This window comes from Ambystoma mexicanum, chromosome 2q (assembly GCF_040938575.1).
Source record: "Ambystoma mexicanum isolate Mex_15411 chromosome 2q, UKY_AmexF1_1, whole genome shotgun sequence".
Taxonomy (NCBI): domain Eukaryota; kingdom Metazoa; phylum Chordata; class Amphibia; order Caudata; family Ambystomatidae; genus Ambystoma; species Ambystoma mexicanum.
This window is the reverse complement of record NC_090924.1, coordinates 517,733,666-517,754,403: the sequence shown is the minus strand read 5'-3', so window position 1 is coordinate 517,754,403 and position 20,738 is coordinate 517,733,666. Positions and strand designations below refer to the sequence as shown.

Here is a 20,738-nt window from a genome sequence, read left to right as displayed (position 1 = left end):
AGCCATACCCCCAGATGAAAATACTTTCTTTGCCCAACCATCAAAGCGCTTGTCATCCCCATCAGGAGGGATGGTAGGGTACGCAGCCTGCTTTGCTGGGGCCGTAGCCACCTGCACCACCAAACTCTCCGGAGTGGGGTGCGTAGACAAGTAGCAGGGGTCACCACTGGCTGGACGGTATTTCTTCGGAAGCGACTTATTCACTGCCGGGAGACTCTCCGGAGCAGTCCAAGCCGCCGCCACCCTACTTTGTAAGGCCATATGAAACAGCAACACCGGGTCAGTGGGTGGACCTTGGTCCAGGATATCCATCAGATCATCCTGCAGAAAATCCACAGGTGGAGCAGACCACCCCAAGTACTCAGTCACCCTCGACATGAGACGCTTGTACGAGGACTCGGCATGTGTACCAGGCTCAGGCCTGCCAAACTCAACCTCCAGAGAGGTGTCCAGACCACTGGCGTCATGTAAGGACTGACGCAGGTCTTCCATTTGGCTGTGACCAGACAACAGGTCATCAGGAACCTCAGGAGGCACCACCCCCTCCTCATCTGACCCCTCTTCAACCTCTGAAATGTAGTCCAAAGGCTGGAATAAATCAAGCCTGGGGGGGGGGGATGACCAGGGAAGGCTGAAAGACAGGCCTCACTGACTTACTGAGGGCCTTCCTCAGAGTTTCCACAGCCCACCGGGGCACCTCCGGTAAATTTTCCTCAAAAGGTGTTGAGGGCGCTGATGGAATTGGCATCAACGTCGACCGAGGTGCTGACGACCTCCACAACAGCTTCGAGGCCAGAGCCCCGAGCGTGTCCTTCGATGGCCTCGGCACCGATGGCGTCGACGACTTCCTCGTAGCCGGAGCCTCGAGAGAGTCCCTCGACAGACATGGCGCCGACGGCGTCAATGCCTTCTTAGAAGGCCTCACAGGCTCCGACGGTCTCGACGGGATCGAGGAACTGGACCTGGCACGGCTATGCCATCCACCTTGTCCGATCGGGACCTCGACGGCCCCGATGATTGCGCCGACCGCCCGAGCCCGAAGGCGTGCGAGTGGTGGCTCTAGCTCGTTCCTTGCCGGCTTATATTGAAGGCGCGGGCGGAATTCCGGATTCGAAAATCGCCATCATCTCCTTGCGAAATGCCTCCCATTCCGCCGGCGATTAATGCTTGGTGGGACAAGCTACCCGCCATCTGGCGGATTCCTCTGACGAGGACGGGGAAGGCAACTGGTGACGGCGCTTCCGAGAAAGCCTAGAAGAGGCAGAGGAATGGTGGGAACCACTCCGAGACTGAGACCCCCCTGGACTTACGCCTACGTGGAGAGTCGGCCCTCGAGTCGTCAGGTTAAAAGTCCAGCAGATTTCGGCTTACGGGTTTTAGAAACCCTACCTACCGTTAACTTCTTCTTCCGCTCCCGCAAGGCCTTCGAAGTCAGGGTCTGGCAGTCATTGCAGTCGTCGGTGGCGTGGCTTTCGCTGAGGCACCAGAGGCAGACGTCGTGCGGGTCTGTGATGGACATTTTGGAACCGCAGTCCCGACACTTTTTGAAGCCCGACTTCGGGGTAGAAGAAGACTAAAACAGGATCTCAAACTTTCACAACGAAGTAGAAGAATCAAACGTGCCGAGATTCCGAAGCGAACACGTTCACGGAAAAAACGGAACCGAGGTTACGGGCGCCATGCATCCTATATATAACATCCAGTGACGTCGAACCTCAACGGAGGCCCTCAAGGGACAGCGTATCAACGTCATTGACGCAGGACGCCTACGCCAACATTTTTTTCCGAGGGAGCACAGCTGTGGTAATTACTGTCAAAGATGTGCAATACGTCGGAGGACACAATCCCTTCGAAAGATCACTTAGTAAACGTATGCACCTAGGAAGAGAACTCCACAGGCAAGAGGATGTCGTTAAAAGTATTGGTCTGGATTGCAACGTAGCCCGATATAGTAAATTACCAAACCTCTGGAAAAAATATATATTCTAGCCAAAACGGTGAAAATTATTTTATTACAAACTTAAAGTGAGCAAATTACACTCATGTCCCCGGCGACTTAGTCCTCTGAATAATTGAAAGGAATTTCGCAGCCTTGGAAACTTTACATTTTGACACAGTTAAGGGATTGTGCATGTCAGAAGAACCACCTTCTGCAAAACACCAAGTCCGCTTAAATTAAAACTTGCACACCATTTTGTTCAGAAATGAATAATGGATTTCACGATTACTCTGTCACAGCCATTGGAATTATTAGCGAATCTTTGAAAAAGCACTTTCGAAGAACAACTCTCATGTTGGCATGAATATACAAAAAGTACTAAGGATATCCTGCTACCAATGTGATAAACTCAACCACTCAGAGCGCTTTGACACGAATAGGGTCAGAATCAGCCTCTTGCTGTTACCTTTATTGGCCAATGCTGGGACAAACACATGGCAAATCCTGGCAGCCACAGGACCCTACAGTGAAACACCTGTCAAAAGTTACTGGTGACCACATCGGGAATAAATGAACATATGTTTCCTCTAATTTATCTCATGCAGCATCTAGTTTTGCTGCTCCACCTACAAACTTCAGCAATTCCTATATAATGTCATACCACTAATTCTCTTCCTTCATTTCCTTTAACAAACCTCTTTTCCCTCATTTCGGCCATTTCTCAAATGGCTCCATCACATTCCAAGCCATTTATTTTTCTGCTAGTGCAAATTTACCTGCCATATATTTTTCTTTACTCAATACTATTGTTAGGTCTCCTCTATACGTGTCATGTTGTACTTGAATAAGATTGGTGTAGTTTGTTTCTGAAAACAATTTTTGTATCCTCTTGTAGTTTTCCAAAGACATTGTTTTTCTTCTTGTTTCACCAAGGTTTTCAAAGTTACTTTTGATCATTGCTATTTTTATTTTACTTGCCACTCCATTCTTTTCCATGGAGTGCTGCATGCTTTTTTTTTGCCCACCCCCATACAGTGTGGTGCTTTGTTCTCGTCTCTTCCCCCTCCTGCATCTGTCAAACGCCATTTGGAAATTTCTCACTCATATTTCTGTCACAACATTTTTCCTTTCAAACATGGCCATGAGAGAAAGAAAAGAAACTATTTCTGTTGTCCTTTTTCAGTTTTCATTAATCAGCCTGCCTTTTTGTTAATTCTTTTGTGAGGCTACATAAAGGTATCTACCATTTACATGCTTGCCCCTTACTCTTCAATGAATGGCCTTCAAAGTCTTTCCATATATATTAAGCCAACCAGACCCTCAAGTTTTAAATCCTTCCTTAATAAGTTCTTTGCCGGGCACACCTCCCCTCCCCAACATCTCCAATATGGGGTGTCTCAAGATATATGCTCTTATGTTGGAAATGTTGCGCACATCTCCGATTGATGGTTGTCTTCCGATGTCCACAAGACATGCATCGATTTCTGTTTTCTTAAAGGAAGGTAAAATTCCTGTTAAAATGAGTAGCTATCGACCAATCAGCCTACTGAACATTGACAACAACATTTTTGCAAAAGCATTGGCAATGAGAATTGTGTCTTCTCTGACGGATATTATAGACCATAGCCAGACGGGTTTTGTAAAAGGTAGACACGCATCAGACAATATGAGGAGACTTTTGTTGACACTATTTGAAAGCAGAGAACCTCAGAATTATGTGGTGATGGTGTTGTCATTGGATGCGGAAAAAGCATTTGATCGGATTGAGTGGAAATATCTCCTGAGTGCACTAGAAGGATTCGGGAAAAATATGATAGGATGGATGAGACTGTTATATTCATGCCCTACTGCAAGTGTAAACACAAATGGTTTGTCCTCTGGCACGTTTGAACTTGAGAGAGGGACAAGACAAGGTTGTCCATTGTCACCCATTTTGTCTGTTATTGTTATGGAACTTCTTGCTGTGAAAATAAGAGTAGATGAAATAATTGAAGGCATTCAATATGGTGAAGCTTGTCAGAAGGTCTGGCTATATGCAGATGATATGCTGCTAGTGGTTCGAAATGCTGAAAAATCAATTCCTGTGTTAATTGAGCAAATTGACAGGTTTCACAGAATATCTGGGTACAAGATTAATTGGACAAAATCCGAAGCTCTACCGGCATACAGTGCATGCTCTATAATGAGAATGAGGAACTTTGCTTTCAATTGGTGTCCGGACAAGATGCGTTATATTGGTATTTGGTTGACTAGTGATGTGTCTAAAATGATGGATGTCAACCTGACTCATGTAGTACAGTCCTTGGAGTTGGATTTGAAAAGATGGAGTGAACTTCACCTAAGTCTATGGGGGAAGAGTACATGCAATAAAAATGACAACTACACCACGTATCAATTACGTGCTCAGTAGGCCCTTTACAAATAAAGAACGTTTTTCTGAAGAAAATTGAGAATCTGATCCAGTCCTTTATATATTGGAGAATAAACAGCTGCGCCTTAAACTTTGGAAATTACAACTATCCCAAGATTGTGGTGGTCTAGGGGTTCCAGACTTTGAAAACTATCACTTGGCGTTTGGAGCTAGATATTTGGTTCCTTTCATAGAAAACTCAACTGATGTCTGGACTTTAGCTGAGTCAAGTCGATCATCCCCACTATCACCGAGAGCAATTCCGTCTACGGTGGATGGGTTTGGATATAAATCCTTTCCACCAACGGCTTTTATAAGATCTTGCTGGAAAGATCTTTGGAAGAAGAGTAAAAGAGTGGTTTGTGACAATAGTTTTATCTCAATCTGGTTGAATCCGGGAATAAAGTTGAACGGAAAAACGCTTTTTTTGGTCAAACTGGTTGCTGGGTGGGGTGCAGTGGCTGGAAGATCTTATTGAAGATGGAAAATGGATCAGTTTTAAATGACTTGCACAAATTAAAGACCTCAGGGAGTGCACTTTGGGAGAGTATAGGAAGTTGAAGAGAGTCCTACAGAAGGTATCTGCAGATGGAGGTAAAGGTTTGCACTCCTGGCTATCTGAATATAAATCTGAAGGTGGTATGGCGTCTAAAGTGTATAATAATCTGGGCCAAAACCGTGAACCAAATAAGGATTTATTATCGAAATGGTTGGGTATACTTGGATCAGAGATGTCTGAGGACAGATGGAGAAATATATGCAAAAATGTAGTTCTGACATCTTTAGATCTGGGAGAGCAAAGCCGTCAAATTAAAATTCTAAATAGAGGTTTTTGGACGCCCCAAAGACTTCATGCAAGGGGTATGGTTGATTTGGATGCATGTTGGAGATGTAAACATGATGTGGGTTCTTTTGAGCACATGATTTGGGACTGTTACGAACTGAGATCCTTCTGGAGGAATGTCTACATAAAGATTAATGAGATCCTGATTTTACAAGAAGAGTTCGATTATACTACTGTTATCTTGGGTGAGGACGACATGGTGGAAGAACTTACTTACCCACAGAGGTGTTGGTTTTTCAGGGCTGCGAACTCTGCAAAGAAAGTCATTTTGAGGAAATGGAAAAGTGTAGAGAGGCCAGCATTCTCAGAATGAATGGAGGATTTGAAACATGTTTTCCAGATTTGAGACGATAATTCTTCAAAGAGATAAGAAGATGAACTTGTTTGATCAAATGTGGGGTAGATTTTTAGAATTGTGTGATTGATGTCTCTTAATTGATTCCGTTTGAATACCTTTGATGAAATTGTTTCACTTTTGGTGAGGGTGGTGGGAGTTGAGGGTTCGAATGTGATGATTTGTTGTATTGCTATTATTGTTTTGTATTTCTTTTAATATGTATATAATGCTAATAAATATGTTAATTAAAAAAGATATGGTGCTGGGCCATTTACTCTTCTCTATATACACGATTCCACTATTCTCCATCATCAAATCTTTCCTCCCATTTCTATGCAGATGATTTTTTTTCTTCCTTGACATTTGTCTCATTCTGCCCGTCTACTGTTCAATCTTGGATGCACTCCCACTTTCTTCATTTCAATTCATCAAAAACAGAAATCCTTTATTTTCCCCCGCTTCGACCACCTCCCTCCTCCGACCTCCTCCTGGTATCTGCCCCGCCCTCTCTTCTACCCTTTTTGTATTCTGCCCGCAATTTGGGGTCATTTTTGACTCATCAACATCCTTTGCCTCACATATGTCGGACTGCCCGGGCCGGTCATTTTCTTCTATTTAATGAATGTAAAATTCACCCCCTACCTTTCCTTTCATGCTGTTAAACTTATTACTTCCTCTAGTCCCCCCATGTCCCAACTTGATTACTGTTCTCCTTTACTCCTTGGTCTACCCTCCTTACAGCTCACGCCTCTCTGTTCTGTATTTAACTCCGCTATCCACCTTCTCCTTCCTCCTCGATCTTCGATTAGGTCATATCTTAGCTATGCCTCCCTCCTTTCTTACAACTCTTGCCTCTGCTTTCATTTTCTTTCTATAGTCTTCCAAGTGCTACTATGGCCTTGCTCCTCTCCAACTCACTTCTCTTATTGCACCTTATTCTTCTTCACACTCCCTTCGCGCAACACCTTCATCTTCTCACCAGTGGTGGAAAAGTAAAAATGTAAAGGGGGATCCCACAAATTGCGGGTGGAGTTCTGAAAGGGCGGAGTTCTGAGGCACCAGAGCTAGCAGTTGGACTCTGCTCAAAGGAAATGTTCAACATAATATAAAAATGATGCAATTTCTTTCATGCTGCTTCTTTCCAAACTCCACACTATACATCAATTCCACTTTAAAATCACTTCTATGGCAGCGGTGCATCCAAAGTAATGTTGGTAATGCAGTGATATTAAGTACATTAAGGGATCCATAGACTCTGCAGTAGAAGGCTACCAGGGTAGTGCATCAGGTTGACAGACCGTCGCTGACGTTATATATTCAAAACTGTTCATCGTGTGACTTTCTGCAATTCCTTATGAAACAAGTGCTATAAAAGTATAAAATGTGTTTGGCCAGCGGATGGGTTGGGCTGGGGATGGGATCCTTATATTTAGGGCAGAGGTGGGTGGTATTTCTGCGCCTGTAGTGAAAATCAAAAGTTGGCACCCATGAACACACAGTTTAATTTCCTAATAACTGTCAGCACAACAGAAGCATTTATTTGTGATTAACCAGTTTGACAAGCATATTACATCTTTATAAATATAACCTGTGATTAAAACACAAAGCAAGGGGCACACACATTACAGAGTATTGGTGTTGTAGTTTGACCAAAAAGAACATTTCAAAGAAAACTAGTTAACTAGTGAATGCAAATTTAAGCAGCATTTTGTAGTTTGGAAATTTATGTTTTCTATGAAACTGTAAAAGGCACATTTGAAAAGAATAGTGTGCCCAGCATGTAGAAAGCCTGCTTTCAACAGGGATGGCTCCCCGCCCCAGTAATAGTCATAGCCCATTGATTCCGTGGTGTCCCTTTCTGGCCAGAAGAACAAACACGGGATGAGCAAATAGAAGCAGGAAACGTGCAGGTGACAGCTGGGGAAATGAGGACAGTGCAGATTTGGTCACCAAGCCCACAGCTTCCCACAGGGAAGTAGAGGTTCTGTAGAAGCCTGGTCAGGGCTGAGACATCCAATGCCAGATCTCGGACCTGGCAAGAGCCAGCCCATTGCCAGCGCTGCTTCTCATCACACCTAAACCCCCCCCCTGTGCATCTTCAAGTTTTAGTTCTCTCTTCTCGCCCCAAAGTCTTGGAATGCTCTCACCCGATATCTGTGCATCCCTCTTCCTTGACATATCCTGCGCCCGCTTAAAAGCATATCTTCTTTCTTCTCCATCATCTCCTTAGATCTTTTATTTTATTTTAAATCTCCTTAGATCTTCTGTTATGAAACTGTTTATCATTGCCTGATTTGTTGTACTGCTTTTGTACCCTATGTACACTGCCTTGGCAAAGGCGCGCTATAAATTGAAAACAAATACAAATGACAAAAATGGGTAATTAGCTTGAAGCCAAAGTCTTCTGATTCACGAGAGACCAAGAAGTCTCGAGGATGGCTTTGCCTTTTGTTAAGGTGCACGACCACGACTCTTCTGTATGCTGTGTGTAACCAGCTTCTATATTCACTGCACTCAGAAAAAACACTCCGCAGTATCTGGACTAATATGTTTTCTTATGCCTACCCCAACTCCCCAATCACAACAAATTCTGATTACATTCAGGTTCTGAAGGATAGAATCTTTGGGGTGTGCTCAGAGTAATTCTGAGGTCCGCCATCTAAAACACTAAGTGTTCTGACCCCCCCCCCTCCCCCCACCCTGCATATCCATCAAACAATCACCCCCCCCCCCCCGCCGTAGAAATGACAACAAAGCAGCATAGATCACCCCCCACCGTAGAAATGACAACAAAGCAGCATAGATCACACTTCCTAGGGATGCCCCACCTCTGGGATGGTGAGGAAATACCCTTGAGGGATGCAACATGCCCAAAAATAGAAAAAAAGAATATTTCGGCTGCGGCTACCAGGAGCATATATCTTGGAATCATCTTCAAACGCACAGATTGGCAGGGTCACAGGAGGACTCATCTGTTGACTTACGGGCCTGCAATGGCAATGCCCAAGTTATAGTTTTAGGACCGTGGCACATTTATGGTTGCTTTAAAAACCATATATGGACAATTGTGGCAGTATTTGTTGTGCACAGCATCCATATCGTCCGTTATTTTTTAAGGAAAACCACCACAAGCCCTTTTAACCAACTTTTTTTTCACAGAGCCATTTTCCAGGGAAATGCAGCCTCGGCAGTAGGTTTTCTTTTTATTGAAAGGAGGTAGAGACATTCCATAGACTAGAAGATGGAGATTGGGTTCAAGGAATGGGTTTCTGGTTGGGAGGAAAGACCAAAGAAAATAAAAGAAAACGGGGCCTAAGCAATTTTATGTGTTGTTTTTAAATGATTGCCACACTACACCACCAAACGCCTCTTCATCATAAATGGACTTAAGACAAACGCACACCAAGACTGTCCTCTCCAATCTCCAACTTCCCAAACTCGACCACGACTGTCCTTTGTGGGGTGGTGTATGAACATACTGACCATTTGAAAATACATGCCTTTTAAACCTCCCGATGACCGAGTCCCCGTTTATATGTAGGTGTGCTGTAGAGGCTTTGAAGGCCTATAACCCTTTCAGCAGATCATAAAGTAAAGGAAAGAGGGCACAGTCAGAATGAGTGACTTAATACATTACTATGACGCACCTCCAAACATTGGTCCAAGTAAGCACTTCAGATAAGGCGCAGAAGGCTGCAAAGCAAGCACACAAGACGCTATCCACTCTTCTTGAGAGGGTCACCAGGTACGGTCATCAGGAGAATACACGTTTTACATAATCTAAAAGGAACTGCACACCAGATGTCGGAGAACAGATAGTAGAAAACAATTTATAATTTATAAAATAATTAAAATTGCAGATTATACAGAGATCCATAATTACACCGGATATATATGCTTGACAATACAGCACTCCGGTACGTTCGAAAACGTGACACACAGTGTAAGCAGAGCACACTAGCAGAAAGCTGCCCAGTACACACACATTTACATCGCTGCATTCATATGTGATGGTTCAATCATCTTTTTAAAGTCTTCATGTGTTGGTTCTTAAGCATTTCCTATTCTTAAGAAGTGAAACCAGGTTTCTTTTTGGCAAATTTAAACTAGCTGTAGAGAGGCAGATTGTTTTGGTACAACAGTCAAGGATTGCAAAAGTACCAGGGAGTCAATAACGTGGGATGGCACACCGATCTCAGCGCAGTCACAGAAGAGCAACAATCACGGCAGGATTAGTGAACGACATACATGCTAACGTTCAATCCATTCGGGAGACGCCAGTCCAGTCCTGGTTTTAACTTGGCATAATCTGACGTGTGATGGGGCTCCCCATTATAAATCCAGGACTACACATCCCAGAATCCAAAGTTAAAACCAGGAACAGGCTTGTGATTGGATCATTTTGGCATGTACGGAACCTGTAAGGTGAAGCAAATGCAATGATTCTAGTACGATTATTGCATGGGTGTTCATCCTGCAGTGATCAAAATGTTGTTGGTTACACCTACGATGGCTCCTCACCGTTAACTATGCTGCCGAGGCCTGATGGGAGTTGAAGTCCAAATCATCTGGAGAGCCAAAGGTTGCAGACACCTGGACTAGTGAGACAGTGAAGTCACAGTGAGGAATCTATTCTGGTGCGATTAGTGAGAGTGAGAAAACGATATGGGTAGGGTTAGTGAACCAGTGACGTTACAGTGAAGCAGTAGTTGTGGAGGATTGGTGACCAGTTAGTCCATACAGGAACACATTTCATATGAAAGTTCTGCTATGAAATGCACCCATGTTCGTTTTCTCTTCAAGGTACACAAGTGCATTGCAGTTGGGTCACTTGCACCTTTGTAGTGGTATGGAACGATACACGTAGTAAAGAAACCAGATGCCACAGAATCCACGGTAACTGCCGAAAACAATTTCTAGATTAAGTGGTTATTTACATGATTTAACTGGATAGATCCTGCCTTTAAACTAAAGCACATCAAACATACTCCCAATGAGAAGTGCCACTAGAGGGTTGTCCAATTCCAGGCTTCAAGGGCTGGAAATCGGATGGGTATTCAGGATATGTCTCATTAATATTCATGAACAACTGGTTCCATATATTTAGAATCATTGTATGCAAATGTATCTCATGATTCTTAATGAGGGGGCATCCTGAAAATCCGACATGGATCCAGCCCTCCAGGCCTGGAGGAGTTGGGCAACCCTTCTCTAGACACTAATTCACTGGTAAGATAATCAATTAAAAACAAAAGCTGGAACAAGGGAGGAAGGACAGAGCGTAGCGAATCTAAACATTCTAGAACGACCTTCCACTCAAAGCTGGGAAACAAAAAATACATGTTGGCAACATTTGAACATTTTCTGCAAATGTGGTATTTTAAATTGGCAAATATTTTCCTAAAATTTCTGAAAGATAAGCAAACTTCCAGAGATGTTACTTGCTGAGCTCAGTATTTAAGAGATCGTCATTAGTTGTTTTAATGTAAAACAAAAAAAAAAACCTAGTCAGTCATTTGCGGAAAGTACAAACCTTTTAAAATCCGTATTGCTCAGGGTGCATGTTTTTGTGCTGTGAAGGACCACCCAGATCTAGGGTTGTGTACACGTATGTGATGCGTCATGACATTTTCGTGCAAAAGGCTGCCATGACACTTGCATGTAAAACTGGCGCACAAAACCATTTTATTATATCAACCACAGAATTGAATGCCCCAATCTCCTACTGCCGAATCCAGGTGCCTCTGCCAGCTACTTGGGAATTCCCTGGCACAGGCTTTGGCGTCCAATGGTGATCATTGGTTGTCTGAGCTCAACTTTAATTATAAGTAAACCACAATTTTCCGCACAGACATAGTGCAAAACAGTTCTCCTCATACCAGTGGGTCTTAATAAGAGCTGGTCTTAAGAGCTCCGCCCTCAATCCCCCTCCCGATCGCCAATAAAGAAAAGGTTTAACAACCCCAATTAACATCTGTTTTGGGGTTCTGCCCTTCTGGCATGCATTAAGTCGCCCCACCTTTATCAGATCTTCCAGAACAATACTGCTTATTTGCTTTTGAAGTTGCTATGCAAGTAATGACAGTGGCTGCACTCTAGGATGTCGGGAGGACTATCCAACACATATCCTAAGTCCAGCATTGCCATTGACCTTCCATGTGCGTCACCAGCTCACTGTGGGGAAATAGAAGCAGAGGGGCTAGCAGTGCTCATTGTCGTCACCGTAGGTTCTCCAATCCCAAAAGCCAGTAATGAGATCACCCGTTTGAGGGATGTTCCTGGCACTCTCCGATGGAACCATGCACAGCCTAGCTAAAATGAATGATGAGAACACAACCAGTGAGGTGGCTTCTTTACAGAGATTGTTTGAGGAAATAATGAACCCAATAAAGTTACAATGGCAAAAACGGCAATTATGCAACGGAAACATCATGACGCTTGGAGGGCAAGCGCTGGTATAAATGCCTACGGTTGGATGGGGGTGTACCACCTGCAGTAGGTCCATTGTCCTTTTGAAGAGGGCAGCCAGTGTTTCATAGCAAATTCATTGTCTCCTTTGTAGATGGCCACACACGTTTCTGGATTCGCGAGTAACAGTTTGCATTTCACCAGTGCACGTAGTGGACTTGTTGGTTGCTCTTGCAAACTTTGAGCACAACCATTGAATCCAGTCATGGAATACAAACGGATTGGTCTCCAAAAGACAACCCATTTGGAATTGGTTCCAGATAGGGAGGAGACTGGCTGAAATTATGGATCAATTTCTGGAACCACAGCCCAGCGGCCCTTTTACGTCCCGTTCTTTCATTCCTACAGCTCATCGTCCGACACAATTAGCATCATTTTCTCATTCTGTTTCTTCCGCTTGCCAGTGTGCCCACTGCTGGTGCTTGAAGACGCGTGCCCGTTCGCTCCTGGTGCCGCTGCCCCAGAGTCTTGCATGGACTGTTGGGTGTACTGCTGGTAGGTTGGTGAAAAGTTGTGAATGGCATCCTGGACAATATCATGAGGATTCATGGTCTCCTTCAGCCCGCTGGAGATGCTCTGCATTGGTGGCGTGGTGACTGGTAAAAGAAGGAAAAACATAGTCAAGGCGGTTGCCATCTCAGTGATTTTACTAGCATTCCCTTTGTTGGGAACTGAACAATAGCAGGGCTATTTAAGTGTCCTTAACTAAGAGTGAACGTGGACTGAGGGATGGCAATGAACAGTCACACTGGGACCTTAACCGTGCCATTGCAGGCAACTGGCAAGGCTGCCACCATTAGTACAAACTACTACCACCAAAGTCGTGTTGCTCCGATCTCATGTTGCTCTCAATTCGTGAGCACACGTGTACCCACACAGCCCAGCAATTCTGCACAGATGCTCGTCGCTGCATGTACGCCTCAACTTCACCTTGTAATCCAGGCATGCCACGCACTGACACCAGAACAAGCATGCAGAAACAAAACGTGCACTGGAGCTCGGGCCTACTTGCAGAAAGCATGTGCATGTGTGCTGCAGCCATTATTGAGCAGACGATGGCGTACCACTGCCAGCAGTGGAGTTCCAACCGCAGCCGGCGTCGCCCAGTTGAAATGTAACAGACGCTATTGAACAGGACAACCTGCTAAAATTGAATTATGTGGTATTTATCCATTGCTGCATACCCTGAGGTTTGGCCACAACTCAAGAGCGGGACATTTGAGATCTGCAACGGCCCAGTGCCACTAGCTGCACCACCTTATTAGAAGCATGCGGTCTCTGTTACCAGGGACGTCATTTAGGGGTCGCCAGAGGTCTCCCTTGCGACCTCTAAAAAACATAAAGCAAAAAAAAAAGGTTACTTTTTTTAAATTTGTTTTTTTGTAATGCAAGCTCCTGGGCTGTGGCCTGCACAATGTGGCTCTTTACTTCTGGAGTGGCTGGCTTTCTTGTTCATGCCCCTTAAAAAAAAGAACAACAATAAGAACAGGAGTGCCACAAGTCTAACACTTTCAGCACTGACCCTAAATAAGAAAGAATAGGAATACCAAATAATGTGTCTTCTGGAATTCTATACAATAATTGCTAGACTCATTAAAGGTTTATTTCAGGCACACTTCAGGGGGTGAGTCACTGATTTAGTCTGTTCTTAGCTGTCAACTCAGCCTTTCATCCTTCTGGTGTCGATAAATGAGTACCAACACAGGTTGGGTGATATTGGGTGTATATTTTTTCTATATAAAGCGCTTAAGTGTAAGTGCTATATAATAACACAACATTATCATTTGGTGATGGAAGTCTGCTTGCATTCACAGTAATTTGGTAATATGGGCCTATACACACTGATCTTAACAATACATTTGGCCATCCATTCTTGTATGAAATGTGCATCACATTATAGTAATATCGTAACCATATTTTTCGTAGGGTACAATGCTATGTGATGCCACTTTCTGTTTTGTCAACGGGTGAAAGGTTGTGTACCACTTCGGGGTGGGCTCAAATGACATCCCTTCCCGTGATGTCATCAGAGGTCAAGGATCACCTTATGTCACTTCCGCTACCCATGGCATTTTGGTGAAATGACGTCCCTGTCTGTTATCGAGGAAAGTTGCACACAAATTAATATATACACTATTGAGGCCACTGCCTGTATGGCAATAGTCGTCTAATCTGAGCTCATAGTTTCAAAAAAAGAAACCCATTTATTTCAGAATTATAAAACCTGCCCTTCAGAGTATTGGCATTCTTCACACGAGTATCATAATTTACTAGTAAAGGGAATCTGCATCAAAATGCTTTTACACAATCCAATTTCTTTCATCTGTCATTTTACTTTGGTTATACAAAAACGAAGTAACTAGCCCAAACAGAAGCCCCTTTTTTCTTCTGTTAGATTTCAATAGTCAACGGGAATCTTCTCTTAATAAAAAGCTTTAAATGGCTTGATTATTTTTTTAACACTTCATTTATTAAAAGTAATATTGGCACTTTCTGCCTCATTAAGAGTTTGGCAGTTATACAGTGGTAAATCTGCTGAATTACCGCCAAACTCATTTTCCACTATGCCCGCTCGGTCCTGTAGGTTTACCATGGTTTAGGAGTGTGGAAAGGGGGGATTTTGGCAGAATTACAGTGAGCAGTAATTTTGCTGCGGTAATTCCGTACATTTTTAATGTTAAAGTGGAGTAAATCCTGGAGGTAAATCCTCCATTCAATAAACACCAAACTCAGTGCAGTAGAAACGGTGGTAACTCCGTTAACACCTCAAAAAAGTGGTGGTAACAGAATAAATGACACTTCTTTACTGCACCGTCAAACTTGTAATGCAGCCCTTTGTTTCCTTGTGCTTTACAGATTCCTGCATACCATTGCGTTCTCCACAGCCAGATGCTCATTTTCCAAAATATTCTGTTTAAAAACACCCAGGGGGAATGGCCGGCCAAGAAGGCTAACGGATGACTCTTTGTGAGCCAGGAGTCCCACATCTGCTCCTCGTTCTCTCGATCCCCCCCCCCCCCACCAAGATGTGATATGAGGCGGCACAGGGCCTCGTCAGTGGGTGTGGGAGCCCATTGTGCAGTGTCAGTTAAAGTTCTGAACCCAGTCGACTGCTTCAGACCGTGGTCGAACTGCCTGAAGTTTGCAGCGGCTGGCAGTAAGATGGCCAACGGACTAGGGAAGAGACGACCTACCCCATATGGAGCCTCACAGTAGGCTGAATGAGTAGCAGCTGCCCTGACTGTATGCTCGATGGTCCCAGTCTGTGTTGAGCAGCCCTGGGCTTGCCACTGATGCTCCTCTCCTGAAACGCAGGAGTCGAAGTGCACAGCTCCAGGCTGGAAAGGAGCTGTGGAGCGGCTCCCCATGTGGCCAGCTCCTAGAGTGTCAGAGGCACGTCCCAGCAATCAGATCCCAGAGGGTGAGTGGGCAGACCCCTCAGGGGAGAACGAAGGTAATGGGAGAAAGGCAAAGGCTACACGGAGCAGAGAGGTGGCTTTGTGGGGGTTGTGAGCATCGCTTTTGGATCCAGTTCCTTGGGGTGGACCAGTGCAGAGGATCACCTGGGTGAGGGGTCCTCGGGGAGTGGAAGTGGGACACCGGAAGCCGAAACATGGTATCCCCTTCCCTGTAAAACCTTTACCCCATCCTACCAGACAGGATACTTAGAAACTCCACCCCCCCTTTTCCCACACAAACACTTTCTCAGAGAGCCAACTGTGAGACAAAACAGACTAACACCCAAGCTGTATACCTGACATGTCCCAATACAATGGTTAGGCAGGGGCAGGCAATTACACACACACCCGACTTCCATTCTTCCATTACACTGCCCCACACGGATAAAAGGCGGAGCACGCAAGCACATTCTGAGCAAGGCAAAGCACACGAGGAAGCAGCAGTTCCAAGATGGCAGTTTGATACAAGGCGAAAGACGGCAAAACCGAAGAGGATTGCAAGGAGGGAAGAATCCTGCATTGTGTGTCGGATGTACCCAGGGACCTCCTGCGCCGATAGTCGAGGCGGGGAGAATCGCCTGCTGGCGTGGTACTGTCCTTGTCTCCCACAACAGCACCAGTGAAATCAACACAGCGGTGAGTTGGCATGGTCTATACCAGACCGGCTTGTGTTGAAGCCAAAGTTGCAAGGGGCAACATTATATGGTGAGCGCTGACGCAAACAGTGTATGAAACGCATGTGACAACCAACGCGAGTAAAATTGAACTACAGATGAGTGATTAAACTTTGAACCCAAAATGCAATACCTTTGACAGAGTGGTCCAGCACCGCATGTATGCTCATTCAAAGGTCTCAGTAAGTTATCCAACTCAAGAGGTGGCAAAAGCGAAAGAGTGGCAAAAGATTGTGAATCTAAGTGGTCCTGCAACGGGTCAAGCTAAATCTTGTGCACACTCAAAAGTCTTCGATGTTGAAAGTTGATGACAAAGTAGATAAAGTTGGTCCGAGCCCAAACGAGGGAGATCAATTGAAAGCTTGGGTTAAAGCAACTTTGTGTTAAAGTGAATTAAAATTGGTCCGAGCCCGGCAGAGGGAGACCGATTGAACATTGTGTTGAATAGGATCTAAGCCTGGTTGAGGGGGATCTGGGGTGAACCGTAAATCACCCGAGGAATTGGATACATGGAAATTCTACGAGCATTGTGTTAAGGAGGATCTGAGCCTGGCTAAGGGGGATCTGAGGTGAATAGTGAATCACCTGAGAAATTGAGTATGTGTGAAATCCTAAGAGGAAAGGAACGTATTATTGGTTCGTCGCATCATGCCCTCTGAAATAAGAGACTTTGAAAGGCAAGGAAGGCCCTGATTCTAATGTTTGAACTGCACCCTCGTGCTGAAGAAGCCAGAGACTCTGCCAAGCTCGAGTGTGCCGCCTTATCCTGTGCTGAAAACATGAGGAAGGGAGGCCAAGGGCCTGAATATCGTGACATATAATTTCTTGAACACTTCTTTCTTTTACATAACATTGTTTCCAACACTATTTGTAAGGTAAGGATTGGCAATAGGTTTATTAGTATAGGACCTTTTATTTTGACATGACACCACTTGGACTGCGTTATTTGATGGTCGTAGCTTGCTCCCATCTTTAGATTTAGGGTTAGATAGGCCTTTTTCAAACCCATTTTGAAGTTCAATAAATACCCTTGAACTGTGGTCAATCGTGTCTGTCTTAATGTTGATACCATGCCTTCCTTACAGGGATACACCACTGATTTTATCCGAGGGAGGAGTGATAGTTTCTGGGATGGCTGGGGTGTACGATCCACATGAACACTAGCTGATTTTTTATCAGGGGAGAGCTCCCCTTCAGCTCGAGGATTGTACAACAAAATTTCATTTGGAGGAACGAGAGCAGTTTCAATATATCCAAATCAGACATTGGATCTCACGTGGTGCAGCCAAGGCAGAACTGATTTTGGGGGCTGTAGCGGAAGGTATATATGCCGCCACCAGGGCCTGGCCTTTTCTCTTCACACATTTACTGACAGCGGCAAGAATGACTTTTGTCCACAGATGGAAAACCGTGGATGGCCTGTTAGTGGCGTTGTGGTGGGTCAAGATCTGGGGCAGTGATTGTGATGGAGAAAGTGTGTGCCTTAGTGAACGAGAAGTTTTTCAAAAATGTGGATTCCTTTTTATGAACATGTCAAAGATGGAGAACATCACTTCCATAGACCACCCTTGTTGAGAAACATTTCAATACTGTGAATGCTGGGAGTAATGGATCAAGAATAAAGATAATGCCTTGGGGGTGGATCTGTACTGGAGACCATGGACTAACGTTATGCCACATGAGTTAAGTTAAACGAAGTGCTGAGGAACGGGGGGGCTAAACTGGTTTTATTTTTAAAAATTTGAGTCATTGACTCTGAAGAGTTGACGACTCTTGGACAAAAGGCAGAATGTCACAGAGGACAACATTTGTGTTTTTCTGAAGTGTGTGACCTTTGTCCTTGGAGTTAATGCACAAATAAATAAATCTGATTTAAAAAAAACTCACAGATTCGTATTTGTGCTTTTGCCAAAGTGCTATACAAGAATAAAACCGCACAAAATCACAAAAAAGCCAAAAACTAAAAGGAAGGAGAATTAACCTCTATAAAGCAAGTAAAAGGCGCTTTAAGAGCAGGACAGAAAATAGACAAAGTAAGAGAAGAACGAATGTTAAAGGGCAGGGTTTTACAGTGCTTGGGAGACAAGAAGTTGAAACAAGATTGCGCACATGGTGCTTTTGCAAGAGTTAAAAGAAAAAGATTGAGAACGTAGTGATTGACCAGGGACATAGGAGGACACTAGAGAGGCAAGATAAGGAGGGGCAAGATCATGTCAACATTTATAGGCAATGCATACAAAATGAAGAAGAGTGCCAGAAAAAGAAACAGGGTAATGATAGAAGAAGTGAAAATGGAACATAGGGGAGCAAGTCAGAGGGCAGGGAGACAAATTGGAAGAGTAGTGCAGACGTCAAGACGTGAAAAAACTAAGGTTGTGATCAGGATTTTGGCAGCTCGGAAGGTGCGAATGGGGCAGGCTTTCAAATATTATATAGCGAAAGTTGAAGGAACACGCATGGTCGGAGATACGGGTGTAAAGTTAAGTGAAAGGTAACTCCGAGCTGGCAAACGTGTAGAGATGCCGGAATTAGAGAAAGGTGAAATGAAATGGAGGAGTGGGATTGTGGGGGTGGAGTGGTAGAAGAGTTAAGTATGGCATTTAAGTTTTAGAAGAACTGAGAGGAGAGAAACGGGAATGCATCTGAGATTGAATAGCAAGTAATAAAGCAGTAAACTTAGGATGGATAGAGTCAGAGTAAGGAACAAAATAAATCTGAAAATTGTCAACATAAAAGTCGCAAGAAAGACTAAAGGAATTGACAATATCAGCAAGTTAAGAGGTATAGAGTGAGGAGAGGGCCATGATCCGGTCGGATTCTTGATGGACACCATATTGCAGTGCAAAAGGTGGAAAATGATTTGCCGGCACAAGTGATCGAAAATGAGCGATCTGAAAAGGTAAGACTGAAACAATTTAGGAACTGGACCAAAAAGTCATAGCAGAAAAGAGTAGATGGTGATAAACAGTGTCAAAAGCTGCATAGAGATCTAGTAGAATCAAGACCGGTTTGTTTAGCCTGGCAGACTGAGAGCAAGGAGTTATAATCACAAAGGGGAACAATTTTACATAGAACAGAGAGGATCAAACCCAAATTGACAGGGGAAAGCAAAGGGCTATGATCAAGATAGGTGGAGAATTTGGCATAGATGACCCATTATATAGCAGCTTGGCGTAAGGCGCTATGTAATTGACAAATAAATACGAAATAATGAATGAATACAAAATTCAAAAATTTGAGAGAGCTAGGTCAGAAGAGGAATAGGACAAAATATGTACTGTAGGCGAAGAATCAAGATACTTTTACATTTTTTTTTTAAAGGATAGGGAAAACCAATGTATGTTTAAAAGAAGAAGCGAAACATGAAAAGGAGAGAGGTTAAATATAGTAGTTTGAGAAGGGAGGGAAAAACGTGAAGAATTAAGAGAGGTGGCAATACGGTCAAACAGAGATGCTGTAGGGTGGGTGCAGGCAATAATAGAAGTATTGCTGGAATTCCGGGCGCATCGCGGCGCCACAACGAGGCCGCACTTTCACTTTTCTTCGCTCCGGCATCTGCCGGCAGGCGGAAACGCCGGCCACAACAAAGGCCATACTAAGGCCTGTCTTGGGTCCATGACCCCCATTCCACCTGCCTGCAGCAAGGGTAGAGGGCAGGAGCCCCTCGCACCCCCCCCCGAAGCCAGAATCCAGCTCCAGGAGTGCGGGCATACGGAGCAAGGCCTGCCTGACCTTGTCTCCACGGAGTGCCTGACTCCGCAATTCCGGGCGCATCGCGGCTCCACAACGAGGCCGCACTTTCACTTTTCTTCGCTCCGGCATCAACGAAGGCCATACTAAGGCCTGTTGTGTGCCTGTTTGGAGCCAGGGGCCAGGAACTCTGCCCGTTCTGCTCCAGGTAAGCCAGCGCTGCCACACGCATAACACCATCTGCTGACTAGAAGTGCTTAATTTCCTGTCCAATTAACGTTGCCATCCCGCACGGCTGTCCATGCCTATAACGTGCCACCCGGATACCCCGCATTTCACCTCCCGACTCACCGTCACGGGACGCCTTGGCCACTTACCCGCAGCTACAACTACCATGGACCACATCCTTTACACCTACGGCTGAACACGCCCCTCTCCTCTAGACCATCCTTACATCCCCCTATTTTACCAGTATATCCTGAAATGCCTGTCTAATGCCATTTTGTATCTAGATGCCTGTTTACTGTGCCTAGTGAACTGTGTTGCACTGCCGTCAGCTGCCTAATTGTGCCTTTTTGAATCTAGATGTACCTGTAATGTGCCTACTGACCTGATTTGCACTGCTGTTAGCTGCCTAATTGTGCCTTTTTGAATCTAGATGTCCCTGTAATGTGCCTACTGACCTGATTTGCACTGCTGTTAGCTGCCTAATTGTGCCATTTTGAATCTATATGTCCCTGTACTGTGCCTACTGATCTGATTTGCACTGCCGTTAGCTGCCTAATTGTGCCTTTTTGAATCTAGATGTCCCTGTAATGTGCCTACTGACCTGATTTGCACTGCCGTTAGCTGCCTAATTGTACCATTTTGAACCTAGATGTCCCTGTACTGTGCCTACTGACCTGAGTTACACTGCTG

General features: G+C 44.6%; 1 protein-coding gene across 2 annotated transcripts in view; it reads right to left on the bottom strand.

Moving 5' to 3' along the window:
* Window positions 1–11,870: 11,870 nt before the first annotated feature.
* Window positions 11,871–20,738, bottom strand: part of TMEM184A (transmembrane protein 184A) — a 426,102-nt gene continuing 417,234 nt past the window's right edge. The window contains exon 9 of one of the 2 annotated variants that reach the window (XM_069647636.1): window positions 11,871–12,594. In XM_069647636.1, coding sequence (XP_069503737.1) covers window positions 12,341–12,594 — 254 coding nt within the window. In that variant the 3' untranslated portion in view covers window positions 11,871–12,340. The remainder of the gene's footprint in view (window positions 12,595–20,738) is intronic. The other variant, XM_069647637.1, reaches the window with a different exon arrangement.